The 21,851-nt window shown below is 47.6% G+C and overlaps 2 protein-coding genes across 4 annotated transcripts in view; both read left to right on the forward strand.

Annotated features, from left to right (window-relative positions):
• The window catches only part of LOC144152901 (stimulator of interferon genes protein-like), a 37,211-nt gene extending 15,833 nt beyond the window's left edge, over positions 1–21,378 (forward strand). For 2 of the 3 annotated variants that reach the window (XM_077684451.1, XM_077684450.1), the window contains exons 5-8: positions 1,236–1,380; positions 7,678–7,916; positions 13,201–13,378; positions 14,066–21,378. In XM_077684451.1, coding sequence (XP_077540577.1) covers positions 1,236–1,380; positions 7,678–7,916; positions 13,201–13,378; positions 14,066–14,145 — 642 coding nt within the window. In that variant the 3' untranslated portion in view covers positions 14,146–21,378. Of the gene's footprint in view, positions 1–1,235; positions 1,381–3,765; positions 3,872–7,677; positions 7,917–13,200; positions 13,379–14,065 lie in introns of all 3 variants that reach the window. The other variant, XM_077684452.1, reaches the window with a different exon arrangement.
• LOC144151368 (uncharacterized) lies at positions 9,068–10,575 on the forward strand. Its single transcript, XM_077682399.1, has one exon. The coding sequence runs from the start codon at positions 9,207–9,209 to the stop codon at positions 10,524–10,526; it is 1,320 nt and encodes a 439-aa protein (XP_077538525.1). The 5' UTR covers positions 9,068–9,206; the 3' UTR covers positions 10,527–10,575.
• Positions 21,379–21,851: the final 473 nt, after the last annotated feature.

Here is a 21,851-nt window from a genome sequence, read left to right on the forward strand (position 1 = left end):
AGCCCCACGGCGTTCCGTCGTCGCAGCTGTCGTCGCGGCGTAACCCAGAGGCTTCGAAAGCCAAGTGGTTTATATAGTCATAACCCTTCGAAACTCGTGAACCGCAGCTACTGAAGATAAATGGCACATAAACTAAAATTCCAAAGTACCATTGCTACCTTGGCATTTTATTAAGTGCAGGTCACTTTAGGGGCTTGCCTTGTTGTCGTAGCTCGCTGGACCCAAGTAGAGCCCCACGGCGTTCCGTCATCGCAGCTGTCGTCGCGGCGTAACCCAGAGGCTTCGAAAGCCAAGTGGTTTATATAGTCATAACCCTTCGAAACTCGTGAACCGCTAGTGCTTGTCCTGTTCCTGTTGTTTAGTGCAAAGAAAACTGCAGCTACATTTGAGGCAAAATATACGTAATTAACTGGCAGCGCCCGCGTTCATTTAGTTACGAACGCTCGTTGGGTTGGTTTTAATGATAGTAATAGAAAAAAAGTGGCACTGCAACGCCGGCACGTGCGGGAGGAAAAGCAAGCACAGAAAGAACAGAACTCCCGCTGGCGAATTTTCAGCCAGGGGTCTTGCGAGCACTGCGAAGGTGAGAAATTTGAATTGCATTGGGTGGTACCAAGTAAGGGGATAACGGCAGTACAGCCCATTATGGCGAATCACTGCTCTGCACTTCCGACAGCTTTCGCGTTGAGTGGAACGACTTTTTAGTTTATGGGCCATTGATCTGCAGTTGCTGCTTACCTCTCTCGCTGCCCCCTCTTTCTCCTCACTTCTAGGCCAGCCCCCTGCCGCAGGGCATGAATCAGTTTGCAAAGCTTGCACTGTGGTATTCTTCATCTCCCTCTCGTTTCTTTATTTCCAATGGTTTTATATGAAACGAATATTTCCAATTGAGGGACTCAGTGCAGCCACCCTGCGATTGGTGCGATGCTTTTGAACATGGCCCTTTCCGGCAGCGAACCTTGTCAGAATAACAATAAAACAGGTTTACAAGCGACCCCGCTTACCAGGTTGTGGAAGCATGCATTGGCTGGGCTCACCACTGGCATCCTGCTTGAATCTGCACAGAACAGCCAGCCACACCAGCTCTGGACAGGGTTGTCTCTGCACGGGTTGGGCAAGCAGTCAAGGACGGGGGGGATCTGATTAGAGGCAGTGGGGGATTGCACGTCGGGGAGTGCTCGAGAAGTCATCGGGACGAGTGATGAGCCCCCACCGTGCCGGCTGTCCCCCCGTAGGAGGCGCCCGAGATGGAGCTGCTGTATCACCGCAGCCGCTGGGGGCCGACCCAGGTGGGGGAGAACCTCGCGTGGGCCTTTGCGCTGAGCTACCTCCACGTGCTCGTGGACCCCTGCAGCCGTCTACACGACCGATCCCTCTGCTGTGAGTGGGAAGAGAGGGGGGCAGGGGGGGTGACACCTTCGTCGCTCCCACGTCGGCCCTGGGCACAGCGCTTCATTTGGACGGTCGCGTTGTGATGCCAAGGCAACAGCGAACAGCGCATCGAAACTACCCGGGGTTATTTTTGGGGGTGGCCAAATGTTCGGCTGTTCTTTAGTGGGTAGTCAAACAGTCACAGTTAAGTCAATGCTCAGATTAAGACTACTCAGCAATCGTGGATATTCCTGACTGCTTGCAGGCAACAGCAAGATGCCGCGTACCTTGTCTGGACAGTGAGCATCCCTGCTGACAGCGGTAGTTTTGGTGGCGTCAAGGAAAAGTAGAAAACTACTTCAAAGGGGGCGACAATGGGGGGTAGTTCTGGAGTAGATTAGGCACACAAAGCCCCCGTTTAAGCTCAATTGGGCACCCCATTCCGTATTCCGAAAAGCTCGAGCGAAATAACGTTAAAAGGGACACGTGCTTGCGAATGGGCATTTGGTTGGTGCAGAGCTAGAGAACGCTGCAGGCATAGCACACAATTGAGGACAATGTGGTTACGGCACCACGGGGTGCCAATGCATCTGCTGCATCGCCATTATCAGCCTGTTTTATGCCCGCTTCGGGACAAACGCGTCTCCCTTTGACTCTCCGCTCCTCCTATCCTGGGGGTGTCCAAATACATTCTCTGCTTCCAAATTTCCTTACCATGTCCCCCCATCAGGTTAGCAGTTTTCTCCTGCTCCTGGTCCCATCTCTCCATAGCTGTTCCGTTACCTCGGTGGTCCACCAATCATCTGATCTCCGCATTACATGCGTGGCTTTGCTCCGCTTCCCGCTCTTAGTTTGAGCTGGGCTGCCTTGCACCGAAGTTTGTTCCCAAATCCGAGACGCGCTCTCCTTCCCTACTTCTAAGCATTCCTCTAGTCGTTCTTCTTTCGATAGCTCGTGGAGCCGTCCTAAGTCTACTCGGATCCCTGACGTCTCCCAGTCAAGCCTCCTTTTTGGTGAAATTTCGGTGATGTGCGGGCCACTTGTCCGAGGTCCTTTTCAATAAGGAACTTCCCACTTTTTTCGTCCGTTCCTTGTATATGTCCTCCGGGGGCCCTCCTTGAAACAGCGAAAAGAACTCTTGTGCGACTGCTGTGAGGAAACTCTTGAGGACTGGGTCACTTTCTTGGACTGGGGCAGCATCACACTTACGAGGTGCGAGGGACAAAAGGCTCTTTAGAATTTTTTTTTAACTGACTCGGGATTGGTCGTGGTTCTACTACAATAACCTTGAGATTCTCAGGTCCTTTCTCCTGATACTGGAAATTTTTTCTGCGCTCCATATTTATCCTGTTTTATTCTCCTTGTTCATTGTTTCTACGTGCGTTTTCCCCTTTCCTTTCTTTTGTTGCCTCACTATGTTCACCCCCATCTGAAGCGGCAAGCCCCATCGTTTGTGGGGCTAACCTCTTCAATATTCCTTGAATCTTTCGCTCTCTTTTTCTCTCTACTCCCAGTTCTTTCACTGATTCCATCACTGCGGGGATTTCTGTGTAGCCACAGGCTTTTTCGTAATCTATAAAGGCCCTATAATGACGCCTATTGTGTTCATTACAATTTTAATGGCATGAACGGGATCTACTGTGGCCAGCCTTTACTAAATTCAGCCTGTTCCCTCAGCCGCTTGAAATCTAGGATGTCACTTATGGTGTCGACTATTGTCTTTATAAGCTACCCGTGTGCAACAGATAGTAGCAGGTTCGCAAGTGTGTGTAATTCTCAATTAAGCTCTTTGGCATCAGCTTTGTTGTGATTGAAAGTATTGGCATTTTTACAGCTCAGTGGTACCTTTAAGGTCCTAAAGTGTTCTGAGAATAATTTTACTAGCTGTTCTGCACGGCATCACCACCATCCTAAGGTATAGATTCATATTTTTTCTTCTGTCGTCACCTGCATCTTTCCCTCGCTTTATTCCCTTCAGCACCCTTTTCTACCGAGTCTTTGGTTACTGCTGGAACCTCGCAAACCAAGCTGTTTCGTTCAGTACTGCTTCTTTGTCTAACCTACTGCATACGACAAATCCAGCTCTCAGAGAGGAGGAGATAGCGTGGTGAAATCCGAGAAAACTGCCCCTGACTGCTCAAGAGCAACTCCAGTGAAAAGAAAGCAAGCTGAAGCGGCGCAAAAACACTGTGCGAGAGAGTCTTGGTAGCAGTGCAGGCAACACCGTGTGATGCATTGCGAGAAAACTTAATTTCGCAGCCTTACGTAGCAAATGTCACACTGTCACCTAATTTTATCTTTCCCTTTAACGAAGCGACATGCTTTGAGACATGCTTTTTTTCAATGTGCGCGAGAGGAGCGTTCGTGGCATGTCTCGGTGCTTGTGTAACGCAGAACCGCACCTACCTTGGCTGGGCCACGGCCACCAGGAGTGGGCCGATGCCTGGAGTGGGCATGGCGTACAGTAGTTTCTGCACCTACTACCGGCCACTCAGGCACAGTGAGTTCGCTGCACTTTGCCTTTGCAGTTTGCCAGCCAGCACAACAGGGGTTTCTTTCTTTAGTATATTTTTTCCTAGACCACTTTACGTCATCGACAGGGCGCGTCAGAAACACCCATTACGCTTCAGCTCACATGGTGAATTGCAGTTAGTCTTCATTGGAAAGAGGGAGAGAGCGAAAGGCAGAAACTGGCTACAACAAAGTTGGAGATATGAAGGTGCAGTCGTAACTCCCTTTAGTGGTTATTGGTGTCATGCAGGAACACTCGTTGGAACAAAGCCAGGCCTATAACAGACTAAGTTTGCCTGGGTCCACCCTCAACTTCATTAGTGAAACGAAGTTAAACGCGGTAAGATTGGCAGTAACAATGATGGCTTTGGGTTGGGTGGCACTTGCTAAAGTCACTGGATGAACGAAGGCGTTCGTTCTGCTGTCTGGATTCTTGTTTTGCTTTGTTGGTGTCGGCTTATTTTTGCTATGCTTCGTTGCTTGGCTTCTCATGGGGATCTACCTGATTTTCAACTTCCATCCTCCAGTAATGTTGCATGGTTGCGCACGTGCATATTGGAATAAGATCCATCACAAATTGGGCTGTCGGACTTTGTGGCCTTTTTTCCCCATATCAGTGGTCTATTCAGTTTGCCTAGACTCTGTGCCCCTCCACGAGTTTCAAAAAAGCAAAAAAAACAATAGGGTGACTTTGTCCGGGGGATTTGCGAGCAGGAAAATAAACGAGCTTGTTCATATAAGGAGGGAATCAGCAATTTTCTTTACTAATGCAGCCTTTTGTTCACTAACGCTGAGTGTCAAAATGCAGCACACGATAAAACGTAGAGGGCCAAGTTTACCAAAGATGCCTTTCTCAAGTATCTCTCATAGCCTGCTCTTTAAAGGAGCCATGAAGAGAAAACACAAGTTCGGTTCATTCAAAAGATTGTCTCGTTAGAATCATACTGACACCACTTTTAACGTAAACTTCGCTCAAATAAGCTACATAATTAGGAAAAACGGGAATGGTCATGCGACCCACCAGCTCATTTCCCGCAACAGAACCTATGTCGTCACATGAGCTAAGCTCTGCGATTGGCGGAGGCTGGCAGAAGCAGACGCAAATTAGGTAGAACTTACAAACTAGACGAACCAGCGATTTGCGCTTAAATTTAGGGCACATTCTTTACAAAGCAATAAGAATGATGGGACAAACAGTGGAAGTTACGAAAGCACATGTAAACATAGAAGTACTGATGCGTTCTGCTGTTCGTACTGCGCACAGCATGCTTTGGTTTCGCTGCACAGCACTACGGGGCTTGGGGTTGTCTCAGACGACACTGGCCGATTGACGCAAGCAACGGTGTCTTACGTGACCCCATTTGTCGAGCGAGCACTGTTTCAGGGAACGAATATTTTCTCCCAGAACAAAAACAAGCCAGGTTTAAATGCGGGCAAAAACAAACCAAACGCTTGCCACGGTATGGTGGCGCCATCTAGGTTACGGAACGTAAAGAAACGTGAGAACAAACCAACACCACTGTACAGGGTGGAGACAACCTTTGAACGGTCCCGTGCCGCCGCAATTGGGTCAACGGGCTCAGCGCGTTATTCTTTTCGTTTCCCACGAGACCTAGCAACGCGAAACAGACAATATGATTCAAACTTTTTCAGTAAACCGCGTTGCGGCGATAATTTTAGCGCGGTTTTGACACAATGACTTGCTTCGGTGGCGAGCGAGCAACTGAAAATGGCGGCGCCAGCGTATACGTGTCCCTACCCTGTACGGCGGATGCGTGAATGAAGGTACTCTAGGCTGCAGAGCGGTCGGTTTCAGTGATGTCACTTGGGACCACGAAAACGCACGATTGAGCGGGAAAATCAAAATTTTAACCTAAATTGTTTAATTTCTCAGCGAATAAAGCACCGTTTGTATCCGGACAAGCTCTGGGGGCACTATAAAACACGAAATCTTTCGAATAAAACCAACTTGCATTTTCTCTTCATGGCTCCTTTAATATTAAACGAGAAATGTGGCGTCATTACCTGTAAAGTATCTTTGTTAAAGCTCAATTGTTGTGCAGTATAATTGCAGTGTATAATTGCAGTATAGTGGCAGTGCAGTGTTGCAGTCAACCCTGCTGGAAAACTCGGCACTCTTTTTTTTTTTCTCGTCCAGCCAATAAAAACAAAGCAGCCACGAAGGTGCATGCTGCCCTCTAGTGGAATAGCTATGAACTGGGCAATTTGTATTGAATGCATACCATACACTCTGCTAAGGGAGCCCCTGCATACGTTGTATGCTGCGCATACCATAGAGTTTCATACCAATATTTAGTAGAGAAAAATCTGTAAATGCAATCAGGTGCTCTTGCTGGCTACACCATGCAGCTAGCCACGTTCCTCGGCTACTTGGCCTGGATATTTTCTTTGCACTCTTGAAGGCAAAATCAACGAAAAGGGGTGACATTTTTTTCTCTTCTTCTTCTTATGTGACCCTTTCAAATAATTCCTGACAAATGAATCTCTGGGGGCTCTGTTTCTCTAAAAATTAGACAACTTCAAAATTTTTGAATAATATAGTTTTGCAGCCACAGACAACTTTTCAGCCTGTTCATGAGCCATGCCAATGACAAGTGGAACTTCCAGCTGGCGCCAGTTGAACTTTCGTACCCAATACATGGCGGCCTTATTGCTGAAGTGCAGCTCGCCTAGACACTGGCTCCAGATTACCCTCTAGTATATATTACAGTCTAGTCCACTCACAACAATATCCAAATGCAAAGGAAATTGTAGTCTTAACATAAGCCATAACATAACCAAGCCATCCTCATGAACTTTATTATTGTTATAGGCGGGTTGAGAAATTAAGGGACGAAACAGAGCTCAAAAAACATTTTATTTGCATGCAAGCAAGGTCGTACCACTACGTACCTATTCGCAGAAAAGAAGCCATAGTCAGTCAGCTTGCTGCACGCGAAGTTGGCGAACATCTTTTTCAAGAACATCTATGGGTGCTTCACCTAGCTGAGCAAAATGTCCTTGGCGAAAATGAAGTCCCTAAAGGACTATCATGTGTTGGGCCTCCTGCGAAGACGCTACCCGAGTAGTCTGCACAACTGTGTCATCAGAGTCGTCACTGTCATCGCTGTCCGCAGCACGTATCCGCGCAATGATCACCTCTTCAGTGAGGCACAAGGATGTTTCCAAAGCATAAGCCCTGACGTCCCTTCCGCAGAAAAAACGGAGGCAGAGGCACTCAGTCAGATTCAAGGCGGTGTGCACGAGATGCAACAAGCGAATGTGCAAGCTCACAAACAGGCATGGGGACGGTGCCAAAGCGACAGCACCAGGAGGGGGGTTCGCAAGGAAAGATGCTCTACCCCTTTTCTCGCATCCTCGTAAGCGCCGCGGTCGACTCATTTTCTGAAGGGTGGAAGGGATGCGTGGCGCATGCCGTCCGTGTGGAGAGCCGGTGGCAGCTCACATTTTTGGGGCCCACTGTAACCAGATTCAGTCATTATATCAGATATCAAGACACCGGAGCATTGTAATAATCGGTTTATTTTACAATAGCAAGCTTGCGAAAGTGTATGGTGCCATAGTTACTTATCATTACATCCGATATATTGTTATAAACGGTATCATTATAAGTGGACTCGTCTATAGTAGGAAACTCTAGCACATACTGTGACCATTACCACCGCCGTCTTGAGTGATCTGTTGGCAGTGCACGAAAGCACTGTTGCCCTGTGCTGCAGGAGTACCTAAATGTTCTGCTTCTATCGCTGCTGACACTGCCGTCTCCGCGTGCAGCGCTGCGCGACCGGATGATCCAGTACGAGCAGGACAACGAGGTGAAGCTGGCGGTGCACAAGCTGGTGATCCTGATGCCCGCGTCGTGCTACATTGAGCCCGAGCTGGGGTCGGGGGGCGACGACGACATCGAGGTGGCCAACCCCATGGACGACCTGGTCGTCTCCCGGGCGGGCACCCGCAAGCGCTCCTACACCAACACCGTCTACAAGATACGCAACGGCAGTGGCGAGAGTCCCGTGAGCACTGCCCTCCTTTTCCATTGTGATGAGGAACGTTTTCCGACACCTTGTACCCACTTTTGGTGCATTTAGAATGTCGTAAAAGTCAGTCCCTGCGTTGGTGCCTCCTCTTCACCCTGCTTTGAGTGGTGATTTTGCCTGTGTAGGATAGGTACCGACTGACTTAAGGGGGGACACGGGTCTTTGGAGCCGAAAAATCGCCAAAAAAGCAATTTTTTGTAAACAGCATTTTCAGAAACTACAGGTATTTTTTTACAGGTGTACTGACTTTCATATCTCTCCGATCAATATTTTAGCTGTAATACTAAATTCCTAGCCCGTGCGCGTGCGGAATTCGCGCAGCTCCGGACACCAAAAACCAGTTTTTTAGAAATTCGTAACTCCACGTCCACAGCTGCACTCGCGGCCATTTTGGTATCGTTTGAAAGAGCAGTTTTTCGCCTTCAAATTCCCGCCACTGTGGCTTCTGTGCGTTCATTGGTTGCGGAGAAAACAACCATCAAAAAAGAGTAAAAACGCATGCTACGATTGGTTGTTTAGTGCACGTGACCGTTTCTCAGAGCATGATTGGCCGAAGTCGGCTTGTGGCGTCTGCTCTGGCTGCGTTGTGCGCGCTTTTCTGGCCCCCGTCGGCGCCATTACTGAATTCTGTGATCGACGATGGAGCGGCGTGCGTCGGCGTCTCGAGCGGGAAAGTTCCACTCAGTGCACAGATTCGGAAAGAAAAGAAAAAAAAGCCTTATCGCTAACACCACGAAGCGTCGGGCAGCACCAGCAGCGAGCGTCGAGGACGGCCGGTCATCAGTGCCAAGCATCGCCGCCGCCGAGCCGGCTGGTGTAGGCCTAACGGCTCCACCAGCCTGTGAAAGTGCGAGTGGAAGTGGCCGCGTTCGCATTGATACGAAAATCCTGCAGCCAGCAGAGTTGCACGAAAATGCGAGAAATGCCGAAGCCAAGCTACAAGAGCTGGCGTCAATTTCAGCAACGACGCGAAAACAAGATCGCCTGGCTGCTGCCGGTGACGGTGCCGCGGCCGACTCGCCTGACAACGTGAGCTTCGTCGTCATCAGCTTAGACTGTGTGAATGACTTGTTGAGGTGCGTGAAGTGTAAAACTTGCAGCGGTGATGTGAATATCAGCAAATGCGATCGGGAGTACGGTCTGGCTGTGAAGCTTTTGATTACGTGCGTCAACTGTGGTGACATTTCGTCAGCGTGGAGTTCGCCGCGTGTGGCCGGGGACCAAAACATAAACCCATTCAGCGTCAACATTCTCGCAGCGCGTGCAATGCAAAGCACCGGCAATCGTCAAACGGCGCTCAACGACATTTTTTCTGCCATGAATATATCGCACCGGGGTCTGCACACGAAGACGTGGCAAAACTATGTGAAAAAAAAACTGACGCCTGCAGTGGCCTCTGCTTCCGAGGAGTTGATGACCGAGTGCGCGAGTTCCGTTCGAGAGCTCTATCGCGAGCTCGGTACAAACATACCTGGCAACATCGCCGTTTCCTACGATGGGTCTTGGATGACTCGCGGACATTCTTCCCACATCGGCGTCGGAACGGTGATTGAGCTTTTTACAGGGTTTGTATTGGACTATGTTGTCTTGAGCAATTTCTGTGCAGCCTGTGAGCAGAAGCCTAAGGAGAACGACCCTTCGTACCAAACGTGGGTGGAAAACCACCAATGTCAAAAAAACACCAGCAAGAAAGCTGGTGAAATGGAAGTTGAGGCCGCACTTATCCTTTTCCGAAGGTCTCTCTCCAAACACAACCTCCGCTATACAACCGTGTTGTCAGACGGAGACAGTCGTTCCTACCTCGCTTTGCAGGAAGAAAAGGTGTACGGCTACATGGACATCCTGAAGGAGGACTGCGTTAATCACGTCCAGAAGCGCATGGGGACAAACCTGCGAAAGCTGCTTTCCCAGCACAAGGGGCATGGCCTTGGGGGCAAGGGAAGACTCACTGGAGATTTGGTCAACAAGTTGACATCGTATTATGGGTGGGCCTTGAAGTCCCACAAGGGGGATGTAGATGCAACGCACAGGGCTGTTATGGCGACCTACTTACATGTCACTTCACGTGATGATGCACCCAACCACAGCCTTTGTCCAACAGGCCCTGACTCGTGGTGCCGGCAAAATGCAGCCGAGGCCAAAGGACAGCCGCCGCCAAAGCACCGCTACAGCTTGCCCGCCCATGTGTGTGAAGCGTTGCTGCCTGTCTACGAGCGCTTATCGGATAGGAAGCTGCTGGAGCGGTGCCAGCGTGGCAAGACGCAGAATAACAATGAAAGCTTGCACGCCATGATCTGGGCGCTTGCACCAAAGGAGCGGCACGCTTCACTGTTTACTGTTGAGGCTGCTGTCGGTGAGGCAGTCATGAAGTTCAATGCTGGCTATACAAGAGCTGCAACAGGCATCCTCAAAGAGCTCAGCCTGACCCCTGGCCGGCAAAACTCGAAACGCCTGGCAGAGAAGGACAAGCGGAGGATGACCGCATCTGCTCGAAAGCATGTGTCGGCTGAAAATGTGAAGCAGGCCCTGGGAAAGCGCCACAGAGTTGACAAAGGTCAAAAGGACTATGTTCCTGGTGGATACTAGGCACTTGCTAGTGTAAGCATGTAAATATTTCCTGGTGTTTCTAATTAAATTTGACGTTTTGTGTTTTTGCTCATTTTCTCAAAAGCTGAATTTCTGACTTCTTGCAAGCTTGCCGAAGCAATATCTCAGCACTGCGGGCAGATAGAGCTATAATTCTTTTTTTAGGACAAAGCCAATGGGGTGGTGTTTGAAATGTAGCAAACAGATTTTTAAAATTTCTTTCGAGCAAATTTTAAATTTGCTTTATTTCTGGGTGACTGGTGGCACTATTTCAAGTGCTCAAGTTCAGTTAGCTGTAAAATCTCATACAAGCAATTAATCAAAAAACTGCTTGCTATGTTGCAATCAACAGTGTTTCTAGTATCTGACATATGCAGATTATAGTTTTTTGATGAATACTTGTTTTTCTATTGTTACGGGAAAACATGGCGGATTACCTCTAATTATCTTGAGAACTAATTGGCTGACGGAAAAAATAATTGCATATTTCAAATCAGCAGAAAAAAAGCAACAAGACTGGCAAGTTTCGTTAAGTTTGCTTAAAAAGTAAGCGAAATTGTTTCAAGACCCATGTCCCCCCTTAAGGGTCTTAAGACAACTGGTCTTAAGACAACTTCTTTTCATTTTCAACTAAGCTCTGTGAAACTGGTAAGTGCTGCTTTTTTTATGCCACTGTTTTTTCAGTTGGTCAATTAGTTCCCAAGATAATCAGAGATAATTAGCCATTTTTGGAGCAACAGTAGACAAAACAGTGTTGGTCATAAAACTGTAATATTTGCATTTTCCAATACTGTGCACCCTGGCGAGTGCCATAATCGAAGCAGTTTTTTGATGCATCACTTGGGCCTAGTTTTACAGCTCATTAAACTACGGTGTTTGAAATGGGCACTCAAAATAGTTCCCTTGCCAATGGTGCCACCAAAGTTTAATGAGCCGTCAAATTAGTTCCAAGCATTGCATCAAAAAACTGCTTCGATTATTGCATTCCCACCGATTATTGCATTCCTTAAAGGAGCCATGAGGACAAAATGCAAGTTTGGTTCATTCAAAAGATTGCCTCGTTAGAATGATGCTGACACCACTTTTAACGTAAACTTCACTCAAATAAGCTGTACAATTAGGAGCAACGGGAATGGCCATGTGACCCATTAGCACATTTCCCGCAACTGGACCTATGATATCATACCAGCCAGCTCTGCGGTTGGCGGAGGCCAGAAAAAGGAAACGCAAATTAGGGAGGGCTTATAAGTTTGCCGAACGAGCTATTTGTGCTAAAATTTAGGGCACATTCTTTTTATATCAGTAAGACTGGGGGCACAAACTGTGGAAGTTACAAAAGCACACGTAAAGATAGAAGTACCGATGCGTACTGCTGTTGGTACTGAGTGCACTATGCTTCATTTAGATGCACAGGACTGCGGGGCTTTGGGGTTGTCTCAGACGACACTGGCCGATTGACGCAAGCGACGGTGTCTTACGTGACCATATTTGTAGAGTGTGCACTATGTTTCACGAAACGATTATTTTCTCCATGACAAAAACAACCCAGGTTTAAATACGGTCACAAGCAAACCAAAGGCACAAAACAGCTTGCTGCGGTGTGGTGGTGCCATCTAGGTTGGCTCACAGTAAGCAAGTCTCCGCTGCACACCAAGTTTAGCTGGAAAACCTGTTCTTATGATGTCATTGCAAACGTCGTTCAAACACATGTTTTGGCGCGAGAACCAAAATTTTATCCTAAATTGATTAATTCCGCAGTAAATAAAGCATTGTTTAGTTCCGGACAAGTGCTGGGGCACTATAGCACACGAAATCTTCCAAATAAATAAACTTGTATTTTGTCTTCATGGACTTCTTAGTTTGATCTAAGACGTCTTGTACAAAATGTCTTCTTGAAATGGTTGCTGGCTTCTGATCGAAACACATGGGACCATTCAAAACTCTGCTGCAGACTAGCATGGGCTGGTAAGGTGCGTTAGTATGGTGAAGCTTGAACAGTGGTAATTGGAAAAGGGGAGGGAAAAAGTTTGGGTGCAACTTTGTGAGCACGTTCTTTGTCGACATTCTGCCAAGTGATTGTTGGAATTGAAGTAGCATGGCACGGTGCTGAGGCCAAAAGAAACAGCATGGTAAATAAGCTAAAAATGCGAGTGGAGGTAAAAACAAGTTCACTTGCTGTCTCCAAAATGTGCATCCCTGCCCCACCAAGAGCCACTACGGCCGAGTCATGACGTCAGGTGTATTTTGACTAAGGACTGGAAAGGGTTAATACATGAACCAAAACATAAATGCAGAATGCAGCTTGGGAAGGATTTGCAGTTCTTTGTGAGGCACCCTGCATTTGTTAAGTGATTCCTTGGACCCTATGATGGGGCCCCGAAGCACATTCAAGCAGAGCACAGCCCAAAGGTTGTCACCTTGTCATAAGATGGGGAAGTTCCTTGGTGGACTTGTCAGGCATCATCAAGCTTATCATTGGCAGGGCTGAGATGCAGTGCAGGAAGATATTGCAGAAGATAGGAGCGCATCACTCAAATAAAGCTATTAGCTATCTTTCCTTTTTTTTTACTTGAGTCCCCATCTTGTTGGAAGGCCGCCTTTTTTAACTCATTGGCTGTGTTGAGCAGACTGCCCTGAGTTGCAGTCCTTGAGGATTCGTTTGGCCGTATCGCAGTACTACGTGGTGGCTGAAGGGGCAACTCCGCTGCTGACGCTGAACGACATGCGGGAGTGCGGCGAGCTGACGTCCGAGCAGCAGCGGGAGCAGATGACCAACTTCTGCGACAAGATACGCGAGCTCATGGAGGCCAACGCAGCCTGCCGCTCACGCTTTCTCCTGCTCCAGTATCAGGGTACGGAAGGTTTCTTTCTCCTGCGCTTGCCCGAAATGTCGATAGCCTGTCAGGCCTCAGAGCGAACCAAAGAACGAGAGGCCAGTTGGCATTGGGTGCTTTGGCAAAGCTAAGAACGAAGCAGTACTGGGAGGTGCGGGTCGGCATAATTTGAATTTGGAGGGGCACAAAGTAAAATATCAACACTGTTGAGTTCCACTGCATGGGGAGCTGAGGTTTTTCCACTTGGAAAGCTTGGACAAGCAGTGGTGGAAAAAAGACTATTCAAACACTTTCTGTGAAGTTGTGAACCTGAGCAAAGGAGAAAGGGCAGCCAGTGCAATAGAGCAGGGAATTTAAACAGATGAAAATGAAGAGCATTGGGGGGCGGGGGGGGGGATGTAACGGTAGCTCGGTATATTTTGGAACTGCAGTACGAGAGAAGTGTCTTTTGTAACTATGGTATGGTACAAAAACTATGTACAGTAGAACCTTGTTGTGAGTTAAAAAAAAACATGAAGGAAAAATGTGCAATCCAGGAAAACGTACTATCCAGTAAGAAATGTGCTATGGGGAATTTTTGTGTTCACAATTGAGAGCGTAGTAACTGGGAAATCGTATGAACCGAGAACGTGTCAACGGGGTTCTACTGTAATACTCTTCCACAAATGGTTCCTCACCACATCCCCCGTTTCCTCGTGTTTTCAGACACCAATGAAGATGGGAGCCCAGTGCCTGTCTCATCGGTTCTTAGGAACGCCATCAGGAAGGAGCTGGGGCTCTGCTGACCGTGTCCCGCAGTTGTGGCAGAGCTCGAGAAGAACATCGAAGGTGCCTTGATATCACCTTGAGTACAAACCAAGGGTTGATAGGCAAGGAGATTGCAGGGTCAAGGGCAGCTTGTGTAAATATTTGTCGTTGTACAGTCGTGAACAAATGAAACGCAGTCACGAAAATACAAACCAGACTACAGAAATGCCCTTAAAGGGGCCCTGAAAGGCATTTTGAGCACACTAAATGAACTAGCGCAATCGTTAGATAGGGTCGTCAACATCATCTGTGCCAAGTATTACTCTTTTACGCGCAGCGGAAAGCTCACACTTTTGTTGCAAAGTTTGTCGCTTTTTTCTCACCCTTCCCTTCGTGTTTTTGGACGCCGCCATCTTCACATGTCTACATCATCGATTCCCATATGTTCGTCATGAGCTAGACATCCTGCTATTGGGCGGCTTTTTCACGCACTTCCGGCAAAGAGATGAGTCGTCTGCTCAGCATCGGCTCGCCTGCTGATCTGCCAGCGGAGTGCCGGAGTGTTGGACATTTTACGACAAACGAAACAAGTGTAAACAAACGCTTAACCGTTTGTATTGAATGCAACACGGCCATAGCATGACATGGATTTTATGTTACATGAGTACGTACCATAAAGAAAGCCCCGTGGCACTTCTTTGGTGCAATCGCAGAGAACGCCCTGAGCCGAATGCCAGGGTTTGACGCGTACATTTTATTCAACTTCAAAACAATCCAGAGATGCGTTTCGAACGAACGCAACGTCACAACATGCGTTGCAAGTCTGAACCGCGATTGACAGACGATGGGTTGCCTCCTCCTGCCCGTCGTAAATTCGGCACTCACCTCACACCCGGTTTACGTGGACGAACAGCAAGTCACAACTCTGGCGCGCAAGCGAGAAGGCTTTTAGCCAGGCACACTACATATACCCTATGCGAGGTTGAGTCGTACGTCGTTCGAGAAAGATAATCCAGACCATGGGAAGCACTATCCACCCGCAGAAGTACAATGTCGCATTTCATCGCGAAACGAACGCATCCACAACACACAGGAGGCGATGCACACACACACACAGCTTCGGTCACTGCATTGGCTTAGCTGCAAGCTTCGTTCGGACAATCAGCGATGCTACGACGATACAGAGCTGCGTGAGGACGACGTGCTAACCACTTCACGTATTTAAAAACACAGGGGCAAAGAACTAGGTTAATCGGAAGCAAAAAATATGTCCTCCATTATAGTGCCTAAAATATACTGGCTAGTGTGCCGAGGGCGGGCTCCAGGCGGGCGCCGGGAGCGATGTACGCGGCCGGCTGCAGCTTGGGGCGCTGCCGTGCGGGAGCATGCGCGTTCGTTCGGCCCGAGCAGATCGCGCGGTTACCTCCGAGCTGCTGCGCAGACGGCACCGGCAGAACTTTCCATTCCCGCTTGCGACGAAAGCGAGCGAATGCGACGGAAATTCTGTCGCGCGACGAAAATTTGTCACGACCATTCGACAAAAACGATCGTCGCGCGACAAAGCGACGGAATTCCTGCCGCTTTCACTCGCTTTCGTCGCAAGTGCGAACGGGCCTTTATGCGCAATCACATAAAACAAGCTCTTGCTTATCGCCTGAGCATACGGTTGATATCTGACTACGTTACACTGTGCTTGCCAGTGTATTTAAACGATGTCACTAGGTTTGAAACGTACGCGCTCGGCGTGCAGCTTTGTAAACGCAAGCGGCCTCACATACGCACGCTATTTTGCTGCTAATAGAGTTTTAGTACAGCGTTTGTGGTCTTTGCATACGCTAAACGCTAAATTTTTGCATCCCGCTACGTAAACACTGCGAGGGGAGTTTTAGTAGAGCGGTAGAGCGTCTAATCAGTTTTGCGTAGCGACACACTAATGCATACGGCGCCATCTGTCAAATGTTTTCAGAAATGTCTCGCCGGCTCATCTGCTATCGGAGTGCCGGAGTGTTTGGACATTTTACGACTATCCAAACAAGTGCAAACATACGCTTTCCCGTCAGTGTTGAATGCAACACATGGGTGCAGCTTGTCAGAACACGGGTTCTCGCTGATCGAGTGCGGCGTTGGTTTGCTCTGCGCCTTCCCGTTCATCGCCGCTGATAAAGCGATCCAATCCGGCGCGTTTTGTGCACGGGTTCTGTGTCGGTTTAAAATGTCCTTTTTCACATGCCGCCGGTAGTAGGAATTACAACCGCCGCAAAATAACACCCGGCACCAGCGGGGTCACATCTGAGACCGCGCTTTTTGGATAAACAGTGCGCGGTGCACCAAAGGGAACGAGCGCACGATTCTCCCCGCGCGGCTGCGAATTCGCCGCCGATACCAACGGCAGCTACGTACCCCGCGAAAGGGCAAGGCCAGGCCGCACACATGCGGCCAGGTCCTTCGTTCACTTTTCCAGCCTTTAGAGTAGTGTCCATGGGGTCAACAAAGATGAAAAAGCCGAAAGAGCTGGCCCGTAGCAGACGGCAGTCTGTGGGAGCGCAATAGCGGAAGTTCGTCACCGCTGAGGAGCGGAGCATCATGGGAGGGGAGGCCAACAGCGAAGAAACAGTTGAAAGGAGGAGGAAATACGGCGCGACGATAATGTGCGGTTTTTGATTTACGATTTCTCAGCTAATACTCATCGCTTTAACAAAATTCTTGCAGGAGGAGATTGCTAATACATTGCTTTATTTGGTTACATGTACATCCATGCATCGGCGGAAGGCATTTCAGGACCCCTGTAATTCTTTCCACGAAAGTCGAATTTATGCTTGGCTTAGTCACAGTAACAAAGTTCAGAAATGTGGCTTTCCAAATATACCAATGGTGTGCCATTATTGGACCTCCGCAAACAGTACTTTTCAATTTGGCGTGTTCTGGTTCACATTTTCATGTCTGCGTTTCATTTGTCAACGACTCTAACTAGGTGCACTAGTCGTTTATCGTAACTGTGATACATGTTAAACCCGGAGAAGAGATGGCCCAGGGCAGGCGCTAGACACCAGCCATAAAGTTTGTTAACGCAAAACTATCACCTTAGCGCAAGTGCTATGCACAAGGGGACCAGTACAAAAACAAACACAAAAAGCATCTGAATCTAGCAAGCGATATGAAGATTGTTGACAAAGTCACCCGTCTGCATGAAACAAGGAGTGATGCAAAATGCCCATCTCTTTTTACAGCAAGCGCTCTATGGAGACACTTTTTAGGGACGCTGGTGGTGTCGTGTTGTTGTGTGTGCTCCGAACACAACGGTTGCTCAGTGGCTGACAACCGTGCAGTGGTAGGTTATAACTGGTAGGCTCTAGGACGTGGTTTAGGCAACTAACTTCTACCTTTTAAACAGCACATTTCCTCAAGTTGTTTCCAAGGTCGTGTGAAAAAGAAGCATGGGCTTGCAGTTGTACCACCCGCATGAAAGAACAAAACTCAGGCGGCAAGAGTGTCTGCCACGAGCTTGGCCTTGCTTGTTTTATGATGTCATTTGTACCTAAAAGCAGCATTGGGGAGTACGGTAGGAGAAAAATTATGGTTGATCCTTCTCTCATAGGAATCGGTAAAACACGAAAGTGAAATGTGCCTTCGCAGGAGCATTTGAATGTTTATTGTGCATCGACATGAACTTTCACATCGCTGATTATGTTGTCTGTATGGCACCGTTAGACATATCAACGTTAGTCAGCAGATTACACGTGCTGGAGTTCGAGCCGGAGGCGCCAACTATCGGCACTCATTAGCGTCATGACGCAATACCGCTTAACCTCTCCTAGACGGCAGCACCATCTGAATGGACAAGTTAGAGGGAAGGACGTAAGGTGCTTTCGTACAGCTACGCGGCCGTGACTTCATGGCTCAGTCGGTAGTGCGTTTCACACCTCCTGTTTTGGCCAGAGTGGTCGCAGGCTCGAAACGTAGTGGTGCCGTGCCAATGAAATTTTTTCTGGTGGTTTCATTTCCGTGACGGATACGACGTTGGTGAGGTTGGTCTACCCCGGCATAAAACAGTTTCATGTTGAAAGGGAGAATAAAATTGGCTAACATTTATCCCCACTCAGACGGGTTGTGCTGAAAATACCTGTTAAAATACCTACGAAAATGGTGCTGCAAAAATGAATGGAAAATGCATGTTGAATTGCAACTTTAGCAGTTTGGCAATACTACTTTATGAGCATGTTGATCGGGGCGCAGCGTGCAAGAAAACCAAGCGGGCTGCAAATTGCTGGCGAAAATCTTTCAAAACTCATTGTGGGCAGAGCTTGTTATGTTTGGGCCCCCTATCGTGTGCCCGAACTTCGGATTACCATATCCTAATCTATTGCAGCTATGAGGTCAGTGGACACAATAAGAAATGTCAATGCGCGCAACAGAAGGGCAGAGTATGCGCGTCCTTTGTTTAAAAAAAAAAAAAAAAGAAACATTACATGCTGTCATGTGGATCCAGTAACTGCACGTATCTTGGCATAACAAGGGCCTTGACACGAGTTGCTAGGGTGGTCTCGCTCTAAGCTTGTGAGCTTGTAGCATCCACAACGCTTTGACGTGCAAGAAAAGAGCGAAAGCCCCGGGCCTTACAATTGGCATTTCGGTGAACGCTAACTTGGGTAATACTCGACATTTTCAAACCATTTTTTGCGGAAGTATGTTCCAAACGAGGTCAGTAGACCAAACACGACTGTTAGTATCTGCAATTCGGCACCCTTCTGAGTTCATTAGCTTGATGAAACATGGAAGGACTGCAGTTTTATCTGAGCAGGCAAATGTCGGTCCGTCTGTTTCGTGGTGGCTTTGGCAAACCTGATGAGGCAGCTGGACTGGCTTATGAGTGGCGGCTTTGTGTTATTTGTGTTGAAAAGACACCAAAGAAGCACACTTCACTGCCTCTTCAAAACTGTGACTGATAATTACCTGTGATATTAGCTGAGATAAAACACCCCGTGATTATGTCATTGTGTGATCAGTTGTAAAGAGGCATGCAATGGCAGGGCTGAACGTGTCTACTACAGTCGATCCTCGTTATAACGAAGTTGCATTGGGACAGTAATTTAGTTTGTTATATCCGATATTCGATATCCAAAATCGGTTCGAATCAATCGGTAACCTGGCTCCCGCAGTAATCCTTGATACAAAAATGCATTATCTTAATCTTCGAACCTACTATGAACAAAGTAACCCTTATCTTTCTCTTTGTGACATTTCAAGCTCAGTGAACCAGAACATGAAATGGGAAATGAAACCAGGGCAAAGTTCATTTGAAAAAACAGGCCTGCGTTCCTATTTTTTCGAGGAAGGATGTAATCTGTCTGGTGGCTATTTACAGCACTGAGAACGAAGAAGTTTACTACGTTGTCTACGAACAAAGGGGCCTTTTCTACTTCTGCAGTTTCGAATGCTGGGAGTTTTTCCGAGTAGCTTCTCAGCCTACTGGTCAAATATTTCTTCGTTATGTCCGATCGTGCACGTGGCTCTCACAGTTCACAATCGTTATAAAAGAATAAGTGTCATTGAAATGAAGCGTGACCAACCAAAGCTTGTATTTAGTTTGCTATAGCCGATAATTCACTATATCAGTGTTCGTTAAAACAAGGTTCAATTGTACTAGCTGAACAGTAACAGCACGGACTACGAATGGAGGGAAAGTACACATGCAATTCCCTCGTCAATCAAAACGCAAGCAGTTTCCACTCCAGCTGCTTGATTCCGCCACCATGTTTCAGCGTCATCATGTTTCAATGAGGATTTGCTGTACATTGCGCTTTATGCACACAGAAAACTTAACGATGGGTTTTGAAGGTAAACGTGGGGAAGTCTGAAGTGATGTCACTTGGCCTAACTATGAAACGGCCTCTCAGTTTAGTCAATGTAGTAGTACTGTACTAGAAACAGTAGAAAAGTGCTATTGTCTGTGTGGGTGCAAACTACAGAAAAAAGAAATCAAATGAAGAAAATGCCATTCACTGGTGGGAATTTCAGAAAGTACCGCTAAAATATGGTAAGCAGCTTACATTTCCTTTTGAGAAGAGAAAGAAACAATCGGTGCTTGCTGCCAGTTTTCACTTGTTGAAAAGAAACATGGCCTGGTACAGAGTGCCTTGAAAATATGTACTCTTTGATGAGCATAGAGGGCCATGAAAAGAAAGGTGTTTAGTATCTCACACAACGTCAATTGAAGAGCCGACTGGCCCCATTGACAAAGCAACATTGCAGCTACTGAGAGTTGGGAGGAGAAGCCAACAGAGGCACAACACTGAGATACAAAATCTGGAGGCAAGGATTCTGCTTGTTTAGGACCAACTTGGGCAGCAGGCTTTGGGGGAGGCTTTCATTATGCAGTGATGTGTAGGGCATTTGCACTATGCTTGTGGTCATACATCATGGAGCAAGAACAAGACAGGAGGGGAAGCAATGCTTGCTAGCGCGATAATGTCACAAGCTCTCAGCCTAGTTTAAGCTAGCGGCATCTATTGCAGGAGGGGAAACTGCATGGCCGCCAGGATTAGCATTCTCCTGCAAATCCCCAGAATGAACTGTGGCCGCTATCATTTCGGCCATCAGGTGCATTACCCTCTCATTCTTCATCGTAGCTACTAAGCTTTGTAGTAGTCTGTGTCGGTTTTTATTGTGACATTATCTGGTCGCTCACCAGTGCCCGCCATGATGGGCTGTTTTGCTTCCTCTATATATTGTTGCTCCAGGTTGTACATGCATAAAAGTTTTATGCCTATCTTCCCTGTCATCACGCGTCATCTCTTCTCTGTCCTCTTCCTTTCATCTGGTTTAGTGTGTATAACGGTCTCCGAGGGTAATCATCAGAGGCGGTTGTCATGTATTTGAGCTTATGTTCCTAAATCCAGACGTCATGTAAACAGGTGGCAAAGGGAGTTTGAAAATGTGTGCTCACAGACACGTAGCAGTGCCCCAATACTTGGTTGTGTATCGTGCAACGTGACTGCAGAATTCTAGTGCATCACAGTTTTTGTTTTGCGCTGGGTGAGAGTCACCTGTAAGATACGCAAAGCCATTTTTCTCAATAAGGAAAACGATTGCACTAGTGCCTTTTGATTGCCTTGTCAACGTACAGTATAAGTCTCTCCGATACCTTGTGCAGTACATAGAGCTTCAGTTTTTTCCGCCCTTTTTGAGTTGTGAAATTTGCCCTATCTTTTGTCACATACATCATTTATTTTTGTGTGCGTCATGTTCCTTAATAAAAAGCAGTTGTTACTGTACACTTTACAGTGCGTTGTGCCAACCTTGTTGTTCTGTCACTATTTTGGTTAACTTTGGTGACATCAGGGGTGGGAGCACTGCATTATTTGCTCCACGCTGCGTTGATACGCTTTCCCTGCGCCATCCTGCAACAAAACCAGTGTTGCGCTGAAACTGCTTCCAAGCGGTGCTGCAAGATGTCAGGCAATTGTGTTGTGAGATGATGATCAATGCCAGTTGCATTGTGGTAGGGGCTTATTAATTCAGCTGTCATTGACTACATGGCACACTCCCGCAGACTCCCTAAAGGACTAATGCTCTGAATCACTCACCACAATTTCCTGGTCCCCAAGTTGCGGCGGTTGCGTAAAACGTCGTTACAAGAAACACTCAGGGAACCTAGAAAATTTGTCTCTTGTAAGAATCTCCCCTTGCACTTATGCTAGGGGCGCATCTAGCTGTCATCTCATCCTGTTCGACAGCACGGGGACAT

The sequence above is a fragment of the Haemaphysalis longicornis genome, unplaced genomic scaffold (genome assembly GCF_048455015.1).
Source record: "Haemaphysalis longicornis isolate Haplotype H1 unplaced genomic scaffold, Haemaphysalis longicornis Haplotype H1 scaffold_9, whole genome shotgun sequence".
Lineage (NCBI taxonomy): Eukaryota > Metazoa > Arthropoda > Arachnida > Ixodida > Ixodidae > Haemaphysalis > Haemaphysalis longicornis.